At 38.9% G+C, this 9699-nt stretch overlaps 1 protein-coding gene across 4 annotated transcripts in view; it reads right to left on the bottom strand.

The window, feature by feature from the left end:
• The window catches only part of Ptbp3 (polypyrimidine tract binding protein 3), an 81336-nt gene that overhangs the window by 17350 nt on the left and 54287 nt on the right, over positions 1 to 9699 (bottom strand). For all 4 annotated transcript variants that reach the window (XM_021159315.3, XM_085839261.1, XM_021159312.3 and 1 more), the window contains 3 exons: positions 8755 to 8919; positions 2448 to 2558; positions 1139 to 1313 (listed from right to left, as the gene is read on the bottom strand). In XM_021159315.3, the coding sequence (XP_021014974.1) occupies positions 1139 to 1313; positions 2448 to 2558; positions 8755 to 8919 (451 nt within the window). The remainder of the gene's footprint in view (positions 1 to 1138; positions 1314 to 2447; positions 2559 to 8754; positions 8920 to 9699) is intronic.

The following is a 9699-nucleotide window of genomic DNA, read 5'->3' as shown; positions in this document are numbered from 1 at the left end:
TATTTTCTACTTTGTAAAATAGAATTACACACTAAACCAATTAGTTGTTTTAATGCTTTAATTTTCTCACTTAGCAACTGGAGCCAGGTATAACAGCACACTCCTTTAATTTAATCTCTGTACTCTGGAGACAGAGGCAGGTGGGTCTCAGTGAGTCCTAGGATAGACAGGGCTACATACAGAGACCCTATCTCAAAAGAACAAACAAAAGATGGATGGATGGATTGTTAATACTACCATAGGCACCAACAATATTCTAAGGTGTTACTTAGCAGAGGAAAATAAATCATAAGACTATTAAAATTCAACTTTCCTGAATAGTAAAGCTCACTTTTTTGAGGTATAAAACTAAAAAGTAGCACATATATTAATCTAATGACACATCCAAAGTAGCCATTTTTTTTTCTGGTCTTTACATAAAGGTTTGTTGTATTTTTTTTAAAAGCTTTGTTGTTGTTGTTGTTGTTTGAGACATGGTCTCTAATGTAGCCCTGGATGTCTTGGAACTCACTATGTAGACCAGGCTGGCCTCCAACTCAAGACATCCTAAAGGTTTACTTTAAATAAAAGAGGTAAGCTCTTCAAACCTATTTTTACAGAGATAATTTGAAAGGCAACTATTTTCAAGGGGTTTATTTAATGTAATATGTTAATATTGACACAGCCTCAGACAAAGATAAAAGCTCTATTGCTAAAGTAGTAAAACAGAATAAAGTCAGCTTTCTTTGACTAAAGGAAAGACACTGCTAATTTATGACAATGATTTAGAAGTTATCATTACTTTAAAAGAATTTTTCTCAAGAGCACTTAATGTCAAAATTCTGTTTAGAAATCTGCACATTTAGAGTTTTTAAATGGCAATTTAAAAAATTACTATTAAAATAATTATTTTAAAGCAAATAAGTAGCTTTGGGATAATATTAATGTGTTAATGGTAGAAAAGTAAGTTGGAGCATAATCCCAGGCTCCTATGTGTTTTGTGGACTAACAGAACTACCTCATATTAAGGCTTAATTTATGGGCATATTTGTTCCACAATTTCTTTAGAAATTCAAAGAGAACCTAGGAGGCTGATACAAACAAGTGACACTTGTACCTTCAGAAGAGTCGCTTTGTGACTGAGGAAGGAACTACTCACCAAAAGCAGCAGCCATCGGAGGTTCAAGAGATGGCTGGCCGTCACCAGTAGGAAGGTCTAAGCGAGTGAAGTCTCTGCTTTTGTCATTATTGTATTTCACATTAAGGCTGGTGAGCTTGGAGAAGTCAATACGGAGAGTGCAGCACGCATTGTAGATATTCTGGCCATCCAGAGCCTAAAGCAGACAGGAAGACCACGCTGACAACTGAGCAGCCTCTTACCTGAGACTGCGGCAATCCCACACTAAGCAAAGTGCCAAGGCCAAGGGTGCAAAGAGCTAGGCTTACTTATTCTCTGACTTGGTCAGATAAATGAAGAAACAGATGCAAAGGCTTGGAAAACCTTTGTACAATAGTATAGAAACATTATTATGATGATTTTGCCCACAATGTATGTTTAAAGATGTTAATTTCATACTTTGACTTTATTTTAATATAATTTATGTTGGTGAGTATAATGTATTGATAAAGCATTACTGTAAATAGAATGGTATGTTAGTTGTAGTGCATAAAATATTAACTGTCCTATTTTATTTCCTTTGTAGTGCATTTTTGAATATGAACGAAGGAATTCACCTGTAAATAAAGACCATTAATCCCTCCCTTCCTCAGAATACAATGTGCATGTGGGCTACCTGGCTACTCCCTACTTTCACAAATAATCAAATGTATAAAAACAGACACAGAAACCAAAGAATATGACAACTATATGATGCATAAACCTAATATAAAACCCCCCGTGAAGCTAGAGGGACAGGAAATGCAAGGCTGTATTCCTCAAATCGTATGAAAAACAAAAGCCTGTTCAACTTTAGCCTCTACCTCTAAATCAATATGAAGCAGAATTAACGTTAATGACAGCTCTCTTGGAGAGCTCAAGTAGCTAATGTGATCAAATGTGTCACTTTGTCTCATTAAAACAAAATCAAAGATTTGTGCAGAAGTTGGCCAGGCATGGTGGCACACACCTTTAATCCCAGCACTTGGGAGGCAGAGGCAGGCAAATTTCTGAGTTCGAGGTCAGCCTGGTTTACAGAGTGAGTTCCAGGATAGCCAGGGCTATACAGAGAAACCCTGTCTCGAAAAAAACAAACAAAAAAAAAAACAAAAAAACCCAACAAAACAAACAACAACAACAACAACACAAGTTGACAAAAGCATATTTCTTAAGGTTTTCTATCTTTTATCAACTCAGCTAAATAACCATGAGAGCTGAATGTGGTCACAAATGTAATGAGGCACAAGATAAATCAGGGCAAGGATGTCTCCAAAGAGAGTGACTAAGAATGAAAGACCTAAAGTATAATCACCATTTTGGCATACTGCGCATTCACTGGGTCGGCATACTGAAGCAAGGCTTGAAACTGATTATTCTTTGTAAAGGTGATAATCTTCAACACCGTGCCAAATTTGGAAAATATCTGGAATAAAAAAAGAGTTCGTGTTTAATCTAAGGGAAAATGTTAAGCTAATGTACCTGCATAAGTACATCTTGGTTTATGAAACCTATTTTGTTTGTCTGGGTTTTAGTTTTGATTTTTTTGATTCAGGGCCCCATGTAAGCTAGGCTGATTCCTGCCTCTACCCTTCTAGTGCTGGATCACAGGCATCTATTACATTATATGTTGGTTTTGAATTACAGCATTTGACTTTTGGGGGTTTTTGTTTGCTTGATGCCCATTGGTATATAAAACATAAACAATTTTCTCTATTAAAATTCTGGTACAAAATGTCTTAAACCAAGCCTATAATAATAATAATTACTATTATAATTAATATATTATTATTTCAATGCCTATACATGTTACTGGCACACCACAGGTGCTCAAACATCTAACCAATTTTATTTATACTATGTACAAATGGTACAATTCTAAAACAGAAGGTAACAACTAATTAACTCATAGTTTGATATCAAAATGTTCACAAGTGTATGAATTGAAACAAGAAGTCAAATGAGTCAATGATTTCATCCTTCTAAGTCATCAGCTACTTCTGAAGGCTTTTATAAGCAGATATAAGATGTTGCAACAAAGGCTTGTTCAACTAATTCAATAATTATAAGGCACTTTTCTAAGCACTGGTAAAAAAAAAAAAGGGAACAACAAAATTTTCTGCTTTATTAGGACAATAAATTGGCAAAGAGTACCATAACAAAGTATTACAAGAAAAATGAGAAGAGGAGAGAAGGCTGAGGTTAAATGGAGTCTTACTGAGAGAGTAAGAAGGTGGTTAAGGTCAGTCTTGCTGAAATGTCTTCTGTTAAGAGAAATAAAAAAGCTAGGCCTGGAGTATATGCCTTTAATCCCAGCTCTTGAAAGGCAGAGAAAGGTAATCTCTGTGAGTTAAAGATTGAGGCCAGTCTCAAAAAATAAATAAGCAAAATACAAAGGAGGAATAAACAAGAATATAGGGGAATATTTCCAACAGATCTGTAGTTACCAATGCTAAATTACTTTTATGTTTTCCAGAGTGAGGGTCAAACTCATTCCAGAGATCTAGCTGCCTCTGTCCCCCAAGAGCTGGGAATTAATGTTCTACTTGCTGCTATATACCACTGTGCACCTGGTTTCCAGAGGCCAGAAGACCATGTGAGATCTCCCAGAACTGGAGTAACACAGCTGTTCACCCTCTGTGGATGCTGGGAATCAAATCTAGGCTCTATGGAAGAGCTGCCAGTACACATGACAGCTGAGCCCTTTCTCCAGCCCCTCTAGGTGTTTTTGGAGGCTGTTTCAGGCTGAGGAAGAAAGACTCACCCTCAATATAGGAGGCACCATGCCCTCTTGGACTGAATAAAAAGAAACAAAGGAGGAAGCCAGCTTGACACCTAGTTTATTCTCTGCCTCCAGATTGAGGACACAATATGGCTGGTTGAGTGGGCCCCCACAATCACTGTAAAATCATCCTGACTGCCTTGTCTTCTCTGACTCTATACACTCGAACCCTCAAATCCTTCCTTAAATTGCTTTTGTATTCTGTTACAGTATTGAGAAAAGTAATTAACACACCAAGATTACAGAACAGCATTAGAGCAAGATTCAAACCAGCCCCAGCACCTCTGGCTTTAACCACTCTATCTCTTGGATGATGTGGTGGTTTGAATCAGAATGGCCACAATAGGCTCATACTATTTGAAAAGTGTCACTGGGGGTGGATTTAGAGGTGTCAAAAAGCCACGCCACGCCCAGAGTTTCTCTTTGCCTAGAGTTCAGGATGTAGCTCCCAGCTACTGCTTCAACAGCTGCTTGCATGCCACCATCCCCTGCCCTCAATGCCATGATGATAATGGTGTCTCTTCACAACAACATAATAATGACTAAGGCAGAGAGGGATGAATGAGGTACAGTGTTGAGGGAGAGGACTTAAGTGAAGGAAGACTTCTTAAGGAGGAAGCGTTTGAGCTGGACATCAGCCTGACTTTGTAGGTTAAGGAATATGGCAAAGCCAAGAAACACAAAGAGAAGTAAAGACAGGGCTAGCCGGGTGGACAGATAACAGAGAGAGAGGCAGGGCACCAGAAAGGCCAAGAATGCTAGGTACCAAGGATGAGGAATGGTGGAAACATTTGTCTGTGGGGCCTAAGGAGCTATGGTAAAGATTTTTCTTTTTCCAACTGCACTGGGAAGAACTAAACAATGACTTTTGTAACTAAAGACTGAGAGTATTAATCCTACTGATGGTACTGAGAATTGAAAATAGTCCTGCTCACCCAGGCCTCTAGGAACTTCTATAGGAGAAAGAAAGTCTTGTTAGTTTCCGGGAAAAGGTAACTAGACTGTTAGGCATGACCTCATGACACTGACTAACACACCTGCTGGGTGGTGGCAGTGTTGAGTCACAGGTTTAAACATATCTTTTATAAGAATATAAATTACCACAGCATTACAGAAGCAAATGAAGACACTCTGCTGATGGATCACATAGGTTATTATCTTTGTGAAATAAACAAAATAAAAAACAGTTACAATTCAAGCCTTTGACTGTTAAGTGCTACTTTGTGCAATAAACAGAAAACAAACTTAACAGAACAATGCAACCAATCATTGAACTACTGAACCACTTTTAGGAAAAGACAACAGTGCCTACTAACATCACCATTTAAGTTTCTAGGAAATGCTTTACAGGTGTACTTATTTTCAAACTGCTACTCAGATAATTATTGAAAGGAATGAAGTAGTCCTATTAACTAGTATATTTAGAATTTACATGCATAGCAAAGAACACTGGAAGTCTCAGTCCCGTCATAACTGGTATGATGATGGGCAAGTAAAAGGATGTCTAAGGGCTCTAGACTGTTTATAATTTTTGAATTCAAATACATTTCAGTTTGGTACACACACACCCTACAACTCTTCATTTAGTCATATAGATCCAAAGGTACATGTGTCGCTGTTTTCAGACACACCGGAAGAGGGCATTGGATCTCAATAGCAATGGTTGTGAGTCACCATGTAGTTGCTGGGAATTGAACTCAGGACCTTTGGAAGTGCTCTTAATCACTAAGCCATCTCTCTAGCACCGAGGGTAAATAATATTAGCAACTGGGCTAGAGACCATTTTTTGTGGTATTTTTGCCAAAGACTGTAGATGCTTTCTGCCCTTGTCCTAAGAATTTGCCTGCAACATAATTTAAAAGTAACACTAATTTCTTTAGTGGACAAAAATTTCAGGACAGCCTAGTATTGACTCTGCCATGTGGTTCTTAGTAATCACAGTTATGCAGATCTACAATGAGTAAGAGTAATAAGGGAAAAAGAAGTACAAAATGCAGTTTGAAGAAAAGATGACAGTAAGAGCCCCAGGAAAGGAGCCAAGGCTTGTGCTGAAAGAGGTAAGATTAAGGGGAGGCCAGCCCTGAAATGCAATAGAGAGAGAGGTGCTCTCCGGTAATGCTTCCACCCATCAGGCTACCAACTTATAGAAAGAGAAGACATTAGGAATTTTCTGCTTTGGGAAAAGCAACAAAGAAAATCTGCTGCAAATGTGGTTCAAGGAGGCAGGATCCATCCCAAAGCAAGCAGCTAAACATAGCAGTGCCATCCAAGTGGTTCTGGCTTTAGAGTCATGAAGGACCCAACAATAAAGAGGTTGTGAAATCTTCTTCCAGAGTATAGGAGAACCACTTATACCAGGCATGTCCCTACACAAAGGCCCTGAGACGACAAACAGCTTGGGCTGCACTGGAGATGCCAAGATATTAAACACACCAGAGTTATGAGGTATGTACAAAAAAAAAAAAAACTGTACATGGGAAATGAAACCAGACAGGCAGCAGAGTTGGAGGGATGGAGTCATCTAAGCCCTTTTGACACTGGACACGGAGCTATAGGGTTTAGAATTTGCCCTGTTGAGTTCCAGTCTTACTTTGGTTCAGTATCTCCTTACTATGCCTCCATTCTTTTCTTTTGGAATGGTAATGTATGCTCTGTGCTACTATATAATTTTCTTTTTGATTTTACAGGTGACTACAATTAGGGACTTGAGTTTTAAAAGGGACTTTGAACTTTGGACTTTTAAACACTGTGGTTCAAAGCAGCAAGGATCTACCCAACACAGGCAGCTACCACACAGAGCCTAGCCCCAGGGGTTCTCCTTAACTATGGAAGATTCCACAGCCCCTTTACTCATGTGTCCTTCATGATGCTAAAGCCAGGACCACATAGATGACACTGCCATATTCAGTTGCTTGCTTGTGACAAGGCCTGGCACCCTTAAACTATATGAGATTGAAAGAAAGACTATGGGGACTTTAGAAAGTAGATGAAATGACTTTACATTATAATGCAGCCACAAGTCTACAGTGGCCATGGAGATGCCATGGAAGATTGAATGAGAATGGCTCCCAAAGGCTCATGTTTGATACTTGGTCCCAAGTTGGTGGAACTGTTTGGGAAGGATTATGAGATATGGCCTTATTGGAGGAAGTGTGTCCAGTTTTACCCTCTAGAAAACTGTGTAACTAGGGGACTTTCCAATTTGTAAATATTAAATACTTCTAGCCCTGATTTAGTGGACTATCTTTGATAAGATAGTTTAGATGCAGTAATGAATGACTACAAAGATTATACTGGATTACAAGTGATTATCTAACATATTGCACATCATAAATGCATGTCTATATTGAAGTTTACTATATATATCTTCCCTTCAGAATTAAAATATGTATTTATGTATATGTGTGCCTGTGGATGCACACACATTCATGTGTTCAACAGTACAAGTGGGGAGTTAGAGGAAAACTTTCAGAAGTCAGATCTCTTCTTCTGCCATATGGGACCTAGGGAATTAACTCAAGTTACTGGGCTAGGAGGCAAGCGCTCTTACCTGATGAACCATCTCACTGGCTTCCACCTCAGAATTTTAAACTGAAAATATTCAAATACAGCAAGTGACAAAAAAATAAATAAATTAGTTGTTTTCTTTGGTGACATAATTTTTGAAGAAACTACATCTATCTAGATTTTATCAATGATATTATACTTTCATTTTTTTTTCTTGTTTAGCTATTAAAAAAATTAAGCCTGTAATCTTAACACTCAGGAGATGGTGCCCATAGGCTCATATATTTAAATGTCTAGTTACCAGGGAGTGTAATTCTTTCATAGGATTAGAAGGATTATGAGTGTGGCCTTGTTGGAAAAAGTGTGTTCATCACTGGAGGTTGGCTCCAGGGTTCCAAAAGCCCATGCCATTCCCAATGTCTCTTTGCCTGTGGCAGGATATAGCTCCCAGCTATTTTGCAGCACCACTCCTGCCTGCTGCCATGTTCCCTGCCATGATAATGATTAAGTCTCTGAAACTGTAAGCAACCCCCATTAAGTACTTTCTTTTATACAAGTTGCTTTGGGTAGTGTCTTTTCACAGCACTAAAGCAATGGCAAAGATATGCTTGACATGGGGTTTTGCTATGAGCTAGACTTAATTTTGTAGAAATCCTCCTGTTTCAGCCTCTCAAGTGCTAGGATTATAAGTGTGCTATCAAACCTGGCTAAAACTAGATTTTCTTACTCATCGTTTTCCCTCCGATGTTTGCTATTATTATAATTACTGATATTAGGGATTGAACATGACTCAGGCATGAAAGTTCTTCATACCATATGTCCTACCAACACTCAGCTGCACCCCAGGCCTTCAAGTTAGGCCAAGTTTAGTGACACACACTTTTAATACAAGCACTTGGGACACAGAGGCAGTCAGATCTCTGAGTTCAAGACCAGTCTGGTCTACACAATGAGTTGTAGAACAGTAGTTTATAGGTCTTAAAAACACAAAATTTAGAAAAGAAAAAACAAAAAAACCTGATGCAATTTCTTCTATGAAATCAAGATGCTAAATTTCTTTCCATTATACAAGCAAATAATGGAAAAGCAATATGAATCAAATCAGTAAAGAACAATTTTTTTTCCTTTTTCCTTTTTTTTTTTTTTTTTGAGACAGGGTCTCTGGTTATCCTAGAGCTTGCTTTGTAGATTAGGTGATTAGGCTGACCTTGAATTCAGAGATTCATCTGCCTCTCCCTCCCAAGTGCTGGGATTAATTCACAAAACAGACAATAAATATGAAAAGTTAGGAAAACCATGTTTGATTTTGCTATCAGAAGAGTCTGTTCCTTACCTGATGGAGAACTTCCAGAGTGACAGGGTAAAATAGGTTTTCAATAATTATCCGGAGCACAGGACTCTGCCCAGGTAGCAATGTACCTTCATTTGCAGTAGCTCCAGGAAGGGACAAGTTTCCTGACTGGACTGCACTGACAGCCTGCAGTGCAGCTTGGGCTCTCTAGAAAACAAGGCAAAAAATACATGAAAAAGAAAAATGACCACTCGTGATCACAGAAGCAGTGCGCACATCCTGAAGCTCATACAACATAATACAAACTCCTGGATACAGATCTGGATGCACATCTCAAGTTTGCCATGTTTAAGAGCAAAGTTTTCTGTTTGGTTGGTTCCTTTCCTTTCCTTCTTCCTTTCGTTCTTTAAGATGGGGCTCAGGAGATGGTTCAATCAATAAAGTGTTTATTGTGTAAGCACGAGGGCCTGAGTTTGTTCCTTAAAATCTACATGAAAAAGCTGGGAGCAGTGGTCTATATATTCTTTTAGTCCCAGCACTATTATGTTGGGGGTGAGGGGTTTCTTTGTGTGGTCTTGGCTGTCATGGAACTCACTTTGTAGATCAGTCCTGCAAACCCACAGAGACCTACTGCCTCTGCTTCCTGAGTGCTGGGATTAAAGGTGTGCATTACAAAGTCTTGACAATTCAAGTCTAAAGCTTTTAGGCAGTGTAAGTGTAAATGTGATTGGTGTCAGTAGGAAAGCAGGCCATCAGTAGAAGTAGGCCTCCCTGCCACGAAACATCATGAACAAGCTGTGGAGCACAACCACAGGCCAGAGCTGCCTTGCAAAGGGAAATCTGAACCCAGACAAGGAAAAGATGATATTTATGGTGTGCTTCTGTTTGGGGGGACGGGGGGGGGGGGGTGTTAGGGGCTTCAATGCTAGCTATCACCTGAAGAGCATAAGAGTCAGATAAAGATAGGTGGGGCAGCTGGCTGAGAAT

This window comes from Mus caroli, unplaced genomic scaffold (genome assembly GCF_978045245.1).
Source record: "Mus caroli unplaced genomic scaffold, Mus_caroli_1 scaffold_6, whole genome shotgun sequence".
In the NCBI taxonomy this organism is placed as follows: Eukaryota; Metazoa; Chordata; class Mammalia; order Rodentia; family Muridae; genus Mus; species Mus caroli.
The sequence above is the reverse complement of the archived record's forward strand: the minus strand, read 5'-3'. Positions and strand labels throughout refer to the sequence as shown.